This window comes from Dunckerocampus dactyliophorus, chromosome 1, assembly GCF_027744805.1.
Source record: "Dunckerocampus dactyliophorus isolate RoL2022-P2 chromosome 1, RoL_Ddac_1.1, whole genome shotgun sequence".
In the NCBI taxonomy this organism is placed as follows: Eukaryota; Metazoa; Chordata; class Actinopteri; order Syngnathiformes; family Syngnathidae; genus Dunckerocampus; species Dunckerocampus dactyliophorus.
Window position 1 is genome coordinate 15,415,001 of NC_072819.1, and position 15,041 is coordinate 15,430,041.

Genomic DNA, 15,041 nt, shown 5'->3' on the forward strand with positions numbered 1-15,041 from the left:
TTAACATTAAATGTGATTTTTCCACACTCCATTTAAAATAATAATAATAAAAAACAACTAACAACTATATTTGATAAAAATCATATAAATTCTGAGGACCACAGACACAAAAATGTCTAAATATAGACAAACTCCCTCTAATTAATGAGAAATCAGATTATTATACATACAGGAAGTGCAACTGTAAAGAAATAATTAAAATAAATAAATAAAGCAGTAGAGTCTCCCCCCTTCCTTTTAGGTTGCATCTATCAGACGTCTTTGAAGTAGTTTGACTTTATATTAGTTTTATTTACTCTAAATCATTGCAGGACACAACATTATTGTTCCAGGTAAAAGACATATCATGAATTATTAGCGCCACTTCAGGGAGCCTCAGTGCACATCAATAATTGGATACATCCATTCATTTTCATTTTCTATACCACTTGTCCTCATTAGGGTAATGGGTGAGCTAGAGCCTTGTCTGTCACGGACAGCAACATTTTAAGACCAGTTGAAAAATTGCAAAAATTTACATTTTACACTGTTGGATCTGCTGTAAGTAGAGGTTTAAAATGCAAAAAAGAAACAACAACAAAAAAAAATTGAGTAAGCAATGTATGGCAAACAAGCATTAAAGTGAAATAGGCTGTTTATCAGCTGATCAAACATTAAAGACCACAGCCTTTGAAAGCAACATCTTGGCAAAAATGTGGATTAAATGTGATCTCTTGATGGCAAAGGTAAAAAACTATTTCTTTGGAGGCGGTCAGATTGTTGAGCTTAATAAGGAAGGCTTCTCGCGGTACGCCATTGCTGCTGAGGTTGGACACAGTAAGACAGTCATTTTAAACTTCTTAAAAGGTCCTGAGGGTTACAGACCCTGAGCCGGACAATACGATTGGCTTTCCCTTAAGACACGGGACCATCCTCGGCCCAAATTAAGGTTGTTACTGGTGCCGAGTGCCTCAGATGGCATCTACAAGAAAAGGCTTTTAAGAAGAAAAAGTGTCTTTATAAGAACAAATAAATCGTCTCCTTCAACGCCACCAAATTGTAATTGTAATTGTAAATTACCAGTGGTAAATTGCGTGAGAGCACCAAACATGAGACATTGAAAGATAGAAGAAAGTTTTATTCGCTGATGAGAAAAAAAAGGAACGTTGACAGTCCTGATCATTTCCAAAGTTACTGGCATGACAAGGAGATCCCAGCTGAGATGTTTTTCACACGGCACAGTGAAGGAGGTGCCATCATGATCTGGGGTGCCTTTTCCTTCAATGGAACAATGGGGCTTCAGGTTGTGCAGGGGTGTCAAACGGCAACTGGCTATGTGGAGATGTTGCAGGGGGCATCCCTCATGACTGAAGGCCCTTGTCTGTGTGGTAATAACTGTTTTTTTTTCAACAGGACAACGCTGCAGTTCACAATGGCCACCTGACTAAGGACTTTTTCCAGAGGAATAACCTCACTCTTTTGGACCATCCTGCGTGTTCCCCTGATCTAAATCCTATTGAAAACATTTGGGGATGGATGGCAAGTAAAGCTTCCAAAAATGGACATCAGTTCCAGACAGTGGATGCCCTCCATGAGGCCATCTTCACCATCTGGAGCAACATTCCCACGAACCTCCTGGAAACACTGGCATCAAATATGCCCAAACCAATTTTTGAGGTGATCAACAAGAATGGCGTAGGTAATCATCATAGAATCCTTTTTTGAACATTTTATTTCTATTTTAGGGGGCATTCAGTGTTTTTGTTTTAGCTATGGTCTTAAACCTTTGATCAGCAGATGTACGGCCTATTTCACTTTAATGGTTGTTTGCAATAAATTGTTTACTAAATTTTTTTTTTGTCTCACTCCCATTTCTTCTTTTTGTATTTTGAATCTCTACTTACAACCTCCTTAAGATCCAACAGTGCAAAATAAAAAAAATTCAACTAGTCTTAAAATTTGATCAGGAGTGTGAAGACATCCAACCATCCACTCTCACAATGGATACATAGATAAATAACTTGAAACAAATATTAAAACTGAATAAATATATACATCTAAAATTTAAATTAATACCAAACATTTTGGGACCTTTGGCAGGTCAAACATGTCTAACATCTTCACAGTATGAGTAGTCTTACTTTTTTTTAGTTCAAGTCACAACACTGTTATTTCCGGTCAAAGACACGCCCAGTCATGAATCCCCATAAAATGAACGTACTTTTTTAAAAAATGAAAGTTAAAAAAAAAACTGTAGAAAATACAGTAAAGCACTGGATGGATTTGGCACCAAGAGGAAGTGAAAATGTAACAAAATAAGGAGTCTGCAGTCTGCAGTCCCAACACAAGATGTCAAAGTCTGTGTCCATTTGTCACGGATGTTGGGCCCGAGAAAGGGCTCATTTCGTCCACACCGAACTCATCCAAGCATACCTACCATAAATTCCGGTGTATAAGCTGCTACTTTTTTCTTAAATTTCAAACCCTGCGGCTTATACAGCGGTGCGACTAATTTATGGCTAAATTCCAATCTTGTGGTATCTCCTTTACTTCAGAACTACTACTAATTGTTGAACTGCTGTGCTGCTCGTTAGTCAGTGAGGAAACGGGAGCTCTTTCTTTTGCAGGAGTCAATCACGAGCTATCAGAGCACTCACAACAAGCTTGTCAACCCAATGGAAATCGCAATTGTTGTCGCAATTGTTGCTGCTGTTGTCCTTGTCTCTCTCTTTACTGTCCCCGTCTTGTCCCTGCCCTCCCTCCTCTGTTTTCTTCTCTCTTCTTCTCTATCCACTCCTGCTCCGGTCTGGCCGCTCCAAATTTGCATCACAACAAAAAAATCTAAGTTAAATAAATTCTGTATAAGAGGGAAAGTGTATCTCACACTTTTCCCTGGCAGAGCAAATCTGTTGAGCACGTAAGGGCATTTAGATCAACAATATTGATCTGCCCTAATGGCTGGACAGGGGAAAAAAAAGAAAAAAAAAAGGAGGTTGCAGGAGGTCATTATATATAACAGTATAAGAATATAACTGTCTGACAATGTCATCTGACAAACAACACTAAACTCATCACACAACACTCAAAAGGTATATCTAATTTATATTTTGAAGTACTAATACGAGTTTAAAATGAAAAAAAACAAGCATTTTAAAGTTTTCCCATAATGCATTGCGTCTGAGCAACGCATTCATTGGGGTGCTGCAATGACGTCAGTCAGCCTTCCTCTGAGCTCTGGGCTCCTCTGGTGGACAGAGACAGCACTGCAGCTCCAACTACCATTTTCTATGTTGGTTGTCCTCTAATTAAATGCTTTGCTCAAACAAAATACATTATGGGAAAACTTTTAAATGTTTTTTTTTTCCTCGGGAGTTTTTTCATAGCTCATGATTGGCTCCTGTCAAATAAAGAGCTGCCCGGTCCTCACGGACACGTGCGTGCCACAACATGACATTTTATGACGTGGACACGTGTGGCTTATACACCATTGAGGCTTATATATGTACACATCTGATTTTTCCTCTAAATTTAGTGGGTGCGGCTTACACAGGAATTTACGGTAAATTATAGTAGCCAAGAGAGGCAAACGTGTAGCAACGTCCAAACGCTCCACTGAAATTATCCAAAGCCAAAAACACAAAAACACCATAAAACACATGCAACAAGACAATGTTGTGTTTAAGTGAATCCAGCATTTAATTTGCAGCATTTAATCGGTTTCATAGTGTTTGTGGGTTTTTGGTTTCGGATCATTTCTGTGTTTGGAGCATGTGAATGTTGCTGCGCATTTGCCTCTGTCGGCCACAGTACTTCATAGACCCAAGATGGAAAAAATAAAAGTTTACTCACTCTCTCGCTGCTCTCGCTCTCTCAAGATGGCATCCAGCCACTTCTGCTTGTCCTCTGCTGTTTTGGCCATGCAGACGAACCACTTGTTTTTAGCCGTGTTGTGGATCTTCCAGCCGTTTGTCACCGTATAGTTGTTACTGTGATAGTCAGCTGCAGGGAAAAATACAAAAACATCAAGGGAAAATAGTCCACTTTCTCCATTTCTGTTCAATATTTGTTCCCGCTGCGTTTCCTCAAACTACGGTGTGGGCCGACGTGCGTCAAAAAAAGTAGTGCCATTAAAGGAAACTTCCATTAAAGCGTTATTAACATGTTAACTTTAACAGCTCTAAACGAAATTTTGAATGGATGAATAAAATATATACAACTTCCTGTTCCATCTTCATTACCTGTCCGTCAAACATCCTCAAAACGTGAGTAGTTTTACTTTGTTTTAGTTGTATTCAATCAAGGTCACCGCCACAGGACATGATACTAACATTCCAGGTGAAAGACACATTAGTCATGAATTAGCACCACCTGAGAGACCTCAGTACATAATAAATCCATAAATCTCACTAGGGTTGCAGGGGTATGCTGGAGCCTATACTAGCTGACTTTGGGCGAGAGTCAGGGTACACCTTGGACTGGTCACCAGCCAATCGCAGTCCATAAATATATGTCAATTAAAAAAGAAAATACGATTATAAACAATAGTAAATAAAACCATTAAATTATATATTATACCATTAAATAATGGTATAATAATGCTATTAGTTTTGTTTTATAATGCAGTGGTTAACTTGTGTGATTCTCAACTGGTGGGTCAGGACCCAAAAGTAGGTCACGAGTCTATGCCTGGCTAGAAAATGTATACATGACCTGATGTCCGTGAATGCACCTCGTGTTCTTATCTGTGCTATTTGCTTGCTACGTTGCAACAGGGTCCGTGCCATGTTTATGGGTGACTTTGTCCCACTCGAGTAGTAGGGGAAAGAAATTGAGTGGGGATTTCACATGCCCTCCGTCCGACACACAGTTGCAGATATCGCTGGAGGACAGCACGCCATAAAGAGAGCACAACATCTCACCGCTGCAGCTCACGTTGTGTTGCAAACAGTCCATTTAAATTTAAGATATTTGAGAAGTTTGAGTTGAAAAAAATTACACAATTTGGGTTGCCGCTTGTCAGTGGGCGGTGATGGTGAGTCGCGCTGCCAAACCAGTTGAGAACTACTGATTTAAAACATTGCCTGAATGCCTGGAATGGACTAATTCACCTTCCATTATTTACCTTGCATCTGACCCCCTGTTCTAATTCTATCCAGCACTCAGCTGCAGGTGGGCAGCTCCTAAATAATGAATGTCCTCTGGTAATGGGCTACATTAACCTTGTGGTCCAAAGGTCACATAAATACTTGTGATACTTGAAGCCCCAGTGAGAGAAGCTCTGGTAGTTTTCCAGTGCACACATAGTGGGAGGGTGTTTCTGCTTCTGGTGGGCTCAATGGACACGCTGACATCTGGTCATCTTTAGGAGCTCTGAAGGACATTTTTACCTGAGTAGCTACTAGAATATACAGCCTTAAAGTTATAAACGTATCTGGTATGTATTAAGCCACAACTATTAACACAATTCATATCGTAGCAGTTATGCGGCAATAGTCAAAACACTGGAGAATTATGCTTTTGTCTTTGCGGTTGTGAAATTGCAAAATATTCTGGCATACACCGAAAAGAGGAAACGTGAGCTAGAGGAAGACAGTGTTTCTCTACTAACACACACACACTCACACACACACACACGCGCATGCACACACATACAAAAAGCATTGTCGCCTGGAGCATACCGATAGCTGAACCACATCCAGCCCACAGACGAGGCGTTGGCACAACATTTACGTGCATTTTGGCGCTTTTGCACCTCGGACCTGGAGCCACACCTCCAACTGAATCTTTGACATCAAAACCCAACAAAAAAATGTACTCCGCACGAGGTTGTGTGCTACTTCCTGTTTGAAACTGAAAAGGCAACACCCCACCCAAACAGTCAGCTGGCAACAGATTCACAAATCTAACAGTCTTAGAAATTCATAAACAGAGATAGCAAATCAAGTCGGGGCACAGCAGCAAGCAGCACAACATGCACTGTGTCGAATTAAGACAGACATCAAAGCACAACCAAAGACTAAACGAGTTATGCCTTATCAGTAACTGCAATACAATTTCAGACTGTTATTATACAGTTTCAAAATGTATTTATCCTATTTTACAGTGTTTACCATTACACCTGTGACCAAGCTGAACAACATTTCATGCACTGTCAAACGTCAGCCCAACTCTGATCTACTCCTTCCGGAGTTCAAAGATCACAAGTCAATGTCCAATGTTGTCTTTTTATTCATTCTGACTTTAGAAAGAAAACAAGGCATAACAGCAAGAAACATGTCATGCACTGTCTTGATTGAAGAAGTTCCGTTTTGCATCTACTTCCATATTTCAGCTGTGTGAAGCCAGCGGAGCATAGCTATTTTTCAGAGTATTATCATGCACTGTCTTGTTCCATTTTCATCTACTCATTCCATAGTTTGACTACGTAATGCCCGCACAGCACAACTATTTGTCAAAATATTTGCAAAAATGTTGCACCCAATATTGTATTTTGACCTCTGCCTGAGTTTAGCAAGGCATAGCCGTAAACAGCATGTCATGCACCGTCTTGATAAAGACTCTTGGTTCAGTCTTTTTAACATACTTGTCGCGTAGTTCGACAACCACATGAGGCTGGCATAGCATAGCTATTTATCAGAGGATCTGTGCCAATTTTGCGTCCAATTTGGTCTTAAAGAGGCTTAGTTCCGTGATAGAGACAAGTACGCAAGGGATAATGATTTATCGGTAAAACATGCCAAAATGTATTGTTCTGTGCACAGAGAAAACAGAAACTGTGAAGAAAAACTTGCAAGCCTTTAAAAAAATGTTATATTACTGAGCAAACACATACCTGTTCCATCCTCCACATTTTCCACCTCCATCACCTCCGTGTTGATTCTTCCCCTGAACACATAAAGGGGGCCGTTGATAGACTTGGTCCTCTTAGTGGACTTCTTTCCAGAAACCCTTTAGGAAATGAGACAGCAGCATGGTTTACACTCAGCTCGGAAAAACATCCGACTGGTAGCGGTGAAACACTCACTCATAGTCATGGAGGTGTTTTGGGAATTTGCTCAGATTTTCCAAGTTATGTATGTACCCTCCAGGTACCCACAGTAAGTGTCTGTGGAGTTTCTGATTGTTTCTTACCTGGACTTCCTTTTACAGTAGACCAAAAGGTTATCAAACAGGAAGAAGACGCGCTCTTGAATGTTTCCTGCTGAGATTTTGAGGAGATTTCCATGAAGCAGCAACTCTGAGCAGATATCTGTTAAGTTGGTACCCTGAAGAAAAAAATCATAGAAGTCCCTTGTTATACAAAATTATGTTCTAACAGTAAAATGTGTTAATAGAGCCTAAACATGAGAAAAAAATCGAAATTCTCCATCACTTGCTTGCTCCACTTTTGAGTGAAGACGTGTTCAAGTGCTCACTTTTAAAGCCCCGGGTTTGCACAACACCTTTGTAAAAACACAGGCTTTGCTACACATCTTTAAAAAAGCTACCTGTCAGTCAGCTATACTGGGTTTTCTTCAATGAGTAGCCTAAACTAGCATGAACTTGTTAAAATGTGAGGGTGATGTTAGCACTGTAGCTCACATAGCTATGCCAGTGTTGCTAACGTTTGCATCCTCCTGTCCCACATCGTAATGTAAATCTCCTTAATTCTGTGATATATGACACCTATTATGTTGGACAAGTGCAGAGTTGCAGTGCATGTGTAAAAAGTGGAGAACGTGCACAATAGTGCTTCTTAGGGACAGCTCATTAGCATTAAAGCTACAGACACAAAAAAAGCCATGTTCTCAGTATGGCTTACTAAAGGCACGTTTAAACTGTCTAAATTCCAGCATCAAGGCTAGATATTGGACAAACTCTTCCTATAAACATTGTGTATCATTGGAGACGTCATTAAAATTGTTAAAATAGTAGAATATGGGGTCTATAATTGAAAGATTGCAAAATAAACACATCCCATTCCCTAGCCTTACATTGCTAACTCACTAATCCATAACTCTCCTGCACTTAGTGTTGTCATCAGGCAGCAGCTGTAAAGGAAGGCACTAAATACACCACAGTAAGTGGGGGGTTACCTTGCTCTGTATTTTTTCATATGGGAAACGTAAATCTCCTTTAAGTAGGGGGTAGTGGGGAAATAAAGACAAAGCTTTCTATTCTGCACGCTGCATGGACCCTAAATGTACCAGGGCATCAATCAGTATCATCACATAAAAGTGCTGTATAGAAGGCAATATCCTGCATGACAATGCATACTGTACATTAGAATGTAAAAATGTTGACAAAACTGGCATTAAATAAAATATTAATATTAATATATTAAAATATTATTTAAAAAATATATACATTATTAAAAAAAATAATAGTTATTTTCTAAGCTAAAAAAGATATAAAAATACTAAATACAAATACACAAAAAATATATAATTATTCAAAATCAAAATCACAATTTGCCCCATTGGCTGGACAGGACAGGATTAAAAAAAATCTAAATCATCATTAATGTCCATATTTACAAATTTTGTTTAATTTGAATTTTTTATTTTTCTCTCCATTGACATTGTTGCTGTGTTTTTTTATTGTTGCTTTATGGTTTTTTCCCTGCCTTTCTTAGTACTCCTAATACTCAGTTATTAGTACTGTTGCTATTATTTGCTAAGAAAAATAATGCATTAAAAATACTAAACACTGTATATGGCAAAAGCATTATGTTCATATTTTTCAATTTGGTTTTCATTTTAATTTTCAATCTCCATTGGAATGTATTGCTGTTCTTTCTCCCTATTAGTAGGAGTAGTACTAGTATGAGTAAGAATGTCGTTATTTCCTAACATAAACAAAATAAAATAAAAAAAAATTAAAGATAAACCATTCTTACTCACAACTATGTTTACTGAAAATGAAAGACATCTTATTAGTCAGTGTAAAACGTCTCACTGCACTCTCAATCATCTGGAACAAAATACGGCCAAGTGTGGGCACCACCCCAACCTCTCCCTCTCTCACAGACATAGAGACATACATACATCAGACCTGGACCGCACTGTGGTCTTTCATGTTTAGACACTGTGGAAACCCCCCACTCCCCACAATAACTGGGACCTCACCCATGCTCAAGTGTCCATATAATGGAGTCCCATGGGGGATGTTCTTATGATGGATGGTTTTCACGACCAAGTTCATAGACACAATGAGAGCTGGACCTCAGCATGGGGGTTTGCATATCAGGCTACAATCGATTTAACCTCACGTTAACTGCAACTGACTTAAGCTGCTTATATGACTGTATGCGTGTGTGTTTGTGTGCGTGTAATGTATCTGATTGGGTGCAAGTGGATCAGTGTTCCATTAAGGCTGCAGGTGAAGAGCCTGAAAGTTTTTTTTTTTCCTTCTTATTAAAAGGACCACACCAAAAAATGTGTAATTTTTTATTAAAAAAAAAAAAAAACAATCAAAAACTTTTATTTGAAGTGCTGTTCTACTGGACCATCACCCAAACTCCGAACAAGTGGACCAAGTGGCTTGAGAAAGCGGTCTCAGTCCACTTGCAAGTAAAATCTGGTATGGTTTGGTTCACTCGGGCTCAAATGTGGATGCCAAAGACTGAGACCAGTGTTAAATGACAGCAAAAAACATGGAGAAATGACAAATATGTAAAAGAAAACATGTTGTAAGTGATAGCGTGACAGCGTTCTTTAAAAGTACATTTTAGAAGCTTCTGGTGAAATCCAAGCTGGTAATAACTATGTCTCAATATAAAAATATTCTATGTATTCAAACGGGCAGACTGAATTTTGGTTTAGAATATTTGAGTTATCTTTGATTGGCTGGCGACCAGTCCAGGGTGTAACCCACCTCTCGCCCAAAGTCAGCTGGGATAGGCTCCAGCATACCCGCTACCCTAGTGAGGATAAGCGGCATAGAAGATGGATGGATGGATGTTTGAGTTATGGCACATTATACTTGAATGTCACAAAAGCTGTCCTATCATGTCCTTACTTTCTACTCGTGTTCTTTATTTCACAGCCTTTGGTCTCATGACAATGCTTAGCAAACCACAACAAAGGCACAAAGTGTGCTCTTTTTAAATTTTTACCGAACCAGATAGAGATGCCACCCAACTGCCGTATCAAAGCTGCCAGCAACAGAAGATTTTACGCCAGACAATCTGTTGTGGCATACAAAACACTTCAAATATGTTGACAATTGCTTTCAGCACAACAGGGTGGGAGAACTCAGTCTCAGTTGTTAAATCTTACACTCTTATTACGTCATTATGGCGTACCCTTACACACAGACAGCCTCCAGCCTTTATTATTGCTCTGATTGTAGCACTTAGGCCAGAAAATTGGTGGTTTGACTTTGTCCCCTGAATTCTGTGCTTATTATGCAGAACAGTGACATGGAAAAACGCCCTCTTTTTTTAAAAGGAGTACAGTATTCACATATGACATTTGTGGCGCCGCCTATGGGTTCTGCTCAAAATGCGTTGGAAGACATGCTAGCATACATGTAATAAGGATATTCTCAAAGTTGTATAATCATTAGACAAATTGTCAATGACTAATGGACAAATAGTTGCCCCTGCAATGATATTTTTGCTTGATGGCGACCAAGTTTTCAACCAAATTTGACACACATGTGCTTGTCAGTCCCCTAAAGGTGTGTAACAAAATTTGTGGCCATTCGTCTAAAAACCCTAAAGTTACAGTGGGTGTTTTGTAGAGCGTGTGTGACAAATTTCAAGTCAGTCCGACTTACAGGGTTTAACAATAGCGACAACATGCTGTGTTTTTGTCAGAAAAATAATAGCACAGGGAACACAGTAGGGGTGCATGTTTTGACAAATTTTGACCTGTTTATGAGCAGCAGTTCAGCTTACAGAGTCACGGCTGAATGCTGTGTTATGAAGTGATGAATGAGTGCAGTACAGTATGAGAGGGTACGTCTACACTGCAAATTGAAGGTTTTTCAAAGTCTACATACTCTGCCCTAAATAACAATCTTTTGGTTTTCCATTGTTATGTTGAACTATGACCATGGTCAAATGTTGACATTTTTGCGGAGGGGAAATAGGGAGATGGTTTGTTTTTTGGCAACCAAACAGTGATGAGATGTCCGAGTGAGGCCCACTCTTTGGATCCATCCTTTCCGCTTTCTGCCTCTGTTCCCTCCAAAGGTCCCCTCATAGAAGTAGCCAACCCTCCTTTAGCGCTTGTGTGAGGCTCAGCATCCTCCATCTCCTTTGATTGGGCAGAGTGCCTGTTGGCATCCCCCTTGGCACCCTGTGTAGGTGGATTGTCCCTGTGGTGCCTCCGAAGACAAGGCCTCTGTTGTGGTGGGTGAGGGAGGCGTGAAAAATGCACCGGAGCCTTCATTCGGCTCCCAAGCCCTGTCTGTGGCCCCTGCTGCAGGGTGCTGGCTGCAGTGGACATTAACTCTTTACGACGGACGCAAAATATGCTGCATTCGGTTTAGTTTTTTATGCATTACCGCAATTTCAGGTATATACTGTATATATTGATATTATTTATTATGCTTGTATGCATTTTCATCGGCGGTGATGTTTCAGTCACTGTTATTAACAAGTATACAGTTTTGCACAAAACATCAGCACCAGAACCAGTGTTGTAATAGCGGTAATGAACACTCTGTTCATCCAGCATTAATAGCACTGATGAGTTTGTTGTAAACAACAGCATGAAAAGTGTAACGCACATGACTTTTACACCAACGGCTGAGCAGCGTGACTGACGTTTAAAGCGAATGCAGAGGTACTGTAGGTGTGTATGCAGATGTTATTTTGGACAACAAAATATTTTATCAAGCCATTTGTCAACTTCAAATGACCAAATATGTTGCAAAATACATAACAACTTATTTCTGTTAACTTTAACTACGATTTGCAGTGCATGACAAAATGGAAAGCAGCTTTGTTTCGCAACATGGTCACTTAAGAAGCATATTGCGTAACACGGCAGCAAGAGAACCAATGCTATAATAGCGGTAAGGAGCAAACTACTTAGCCAGCAATGATAGCGCTCATAAGTTAATTGTAAACAGAACCTTTAAACAGCACAGATGACTTTCACAGCAACAACCGATGAGTCGCTTCATTTACATTTTAAAGTGTATGCAGAGGTAGACAAATCTACTGGATGCAGACTACTCGTGATACTTCAAATGCAGACACTGCCATCTGCCACACTTTCACTCAAGCCTCTCACCTCCCAGCCTTCAATGTGAGACTGCAGCTGTTCCAGCGCTTCCAGTTTCTCCATCTGACGCTTGGTCTCATTGATGTTGGAGCAGACAGCCTTCATGGCCTGCAGAGCCTCCTCCACGGCGGGGTAGTCGGCATGCTTCTTTGGGGTACGCTTCAGCAGCTCCTGAAGGGATGACATTCAACATTTGAAATTTCATCAGGCTAAAACTTGGCTTGATGTTACAGTTTTTGACCCTGAAGAAATATTTTAAATTTATTACATTTAATAGTTAATATATTTTTTTGAAAAACGGATAGAGTGAAGTCGTGAACTTCAAACTGCAATGTGGCAAGGGAGGACTGTATTACATTCAAGCAAACAATGTATTACAGCTTGTGCTACAACTTTTCACAATGACATTTTATTTAACTCCTTAGCTACGCAACTGAAAGTAATACCGGGCGCAGATAATGTGGTGCTCTAAAATGTCAATGCATACAAATATCTTACCGTCAAGAATGTCTGCGCATGAAAAAAAGTTCATTGGTAGGGTTGAACAAAGTAACATCACGATCTGAAACTCTGAGTTTGAATGACTATTACCTTGAGTAGCAGAGGATACTTGCAGATCCTCTGGATGGGAGTGAGAAGGTAGCCCTCCAGGGGAATATCTGTGCTTTTCTTGCCTCCCAGTAGCATACAGTGCTGAAGAAAAGGCAATATGAACAATAAGAGCCAATGAACATCACAATAGATGAAGTGTTAAAACAGGTGATGGCAGGTGGTCTCGTTATTACATGTTTCTCCTATCTTAATTGTTCGAAAGTATGCCTAAATCTAGCCTTTAATGGCCAGATATAGTAATTCTCAGCACAGGATATCACACTTTGAGATGCTTGTATTGCTGGAAAAAAATACACCAGTATGAACAGAACACTTTGAATGTTGACAAGAGTTTTAGAGAGTGCATGCAGGCATATGAAGGCCTAACACACTACTGAGCCACATTGAGAATTGCTGGATCAGTCTGTCGTGTCCTATTTCCACATTGATTTTGAGTCCACTGATGATTCCAGCCTTCGTTCATGATTTACTCTAGGTTTCCACAAATGCAGAAGTCTATTTTAGGGAGTGCATACAGGCACTGAGACACATTATGAATTGTCGAATCAGTGTGTAATGTACTCATTTTTCTACTTTGATTTTTGAGCATCATCCTGATTTCAGTGCTGGGTTCATGATTTGTATCTTAACTCATTTGTCAGCAATGTTTTTGTTTATGTTTGAATGGCATGCAGTGTGGTTGGTTGGACCTCATAGGCTACAAGTTGGATATTTCCAAGCATCCTTGAAAGCAGCATTGCTCTCATATCAACTACGTAAATACGCACTCGTCTGTATTTGCTTGCATTTTTTTCTTTAGCAATGACCTTTAATTGCCCGTTGTTTTCATTTCAAGTCAGAACAATGTGTTACAGCACCACAAGGCGCATAGCAGTTATGTCTGGGAGCAAAGCCAGAGCTGCAGCACACTTTCAACATGTTTTTTTTTTTGTTTACATACAAATTGTTACATGTTTAGGCAGTGTTTACAAACTGCCAGGAAAATATTTTATTACTAACAAAATGTTTTGCGTTGTTACTTTGTTTTCTTGCCGAAGCTCTGTTGAAGATACTGCAAATTTGAACTGTTTTGGTGCTTTCGTGACTACACTTCACGAACACAAGATCAGCACTGCTTGATGACTCCCCCAATTTTAACTTAGATAGGCGAGAGGTACAGATTCCTTGAAATAAGTTAGTTACAAGTGTTGATAGCTGCTAGCAATTCAAGATAACTGGCAAACTGCTGAAGTTCAAAGCAGTGCCAAACAAAGCAAAATGATACTGGCCCTTAAATTACGGACTCAAAATCAGAAATAAGGTCAGTCAGGCTGTCGGAGAAGGAGAACACCACCTCACATAAAAAACAAAACAATTCCAGGATTCAAAGATTTTCTCAAGATTTGATATCACAAGCCTCGGATGAAGGAGATGAATGAGATACAAGAGCGTACTGTAGAACAAATAGTGAGAGGAATTGAGAGTCTGCAATCACAAAGAGTGCAAGATTCTATAAACATAAGGATGGATATATCCCTTCTGAAAGCAGATACTACCTTTAGATACAATCGCTTCTGTGAAATGATCATGGATGTCCATAATGATGTCACCAACATTATGGAAGCAAATAGAGCACTGAGCAAGGATAGGAAGAAATCAAGGCGTTGCAAGATGAAAACGCTGACCTCTTAAGGAGGTTAAAAACCCCATAGAAGAAAACAGAGCATTATGCAATGATATTAAGGTTTTGCAGGACGATATTAAAGAATTATTGGAAGACAATGCTGCCTTGCGTGCTGCTGTTACAGCAGGTAAAAACCCTATAGAAGAAAATAGAGCATTATGCAAGAATGTTAGGGTTCTGCAGGATGATATCAGGGCATTATTTGAAGATAATGCTGCCTTGCGTGCTGCTCTTAAGGAGGCTATAAACCCTATGAAAGAAAATAGAGCATTATGCAATGATATCAACATTCTACAGGATGATATCAAGGCACTACTGAAGGATAATGCTGCCTTTCGCACCACCCTTGAGGAAGAGAAAGAATCAAAGGAAAATATCACTAAGCAAATGAAAAACTTAATTGACGAGATGGATCAGAATGCAGGAATGAACGATGTGATCCTCACAGGGCTGCGAATTACACCCAGGTCAAGAGATGTTCCTTCAACAAAGTAACAGATTGTAGGAAGCCAAAGGAGGTGGATGTAGATATCAACAGAGTCGACACTTGCATCCCACTATATGGCAGA

At 39.7% G+C, this 15,041-nt stretch overlaps 1 protein-coding gene across 2 annotated transcripts in view; it reads right to left on the bottom strand.

Moving 5' to 3' along the window:
* The window catches only part of prex1 (phosphatidylinositol-3,4,5-trisphosphate-dependent Rac exchange factor 1), a 133,440-nt gene that overhangs the window by 74,242 nt on the left and 44,157 nt on the right, over positions 1 to 15,041 (bottom strand). For both annotated transcript variants that reach the window (XM_054770870.1, XM_054770877.1), the window contains exons 5-9: positions 12,789 to 12,890; positions 12,207 to 12,368; positions 7,111 to 7,244; positions 6,812 to 6,927; positions 3,829 to 3,978 (exon numbers count right to left, since the gene is read on the bottom strand). In XM_054770870.1, coding sequence (XP_054626845.1) covers positions 3,829 to 3,978; positions 6,812 to 6,927; positions 7,111 to 7,244; positions 12,207 to 12,368; positions 12,789 to 12,890 — 664 coding nt within the window. The remainder of the gene's footprint in view (positions 1 to 3,828; positions 3,979 to 6,811; positions 6,928 to 7,110; positions 7,245 to 12,206; positions 12,369 to 12,788; positions 12,891 to 15,041) is intronic.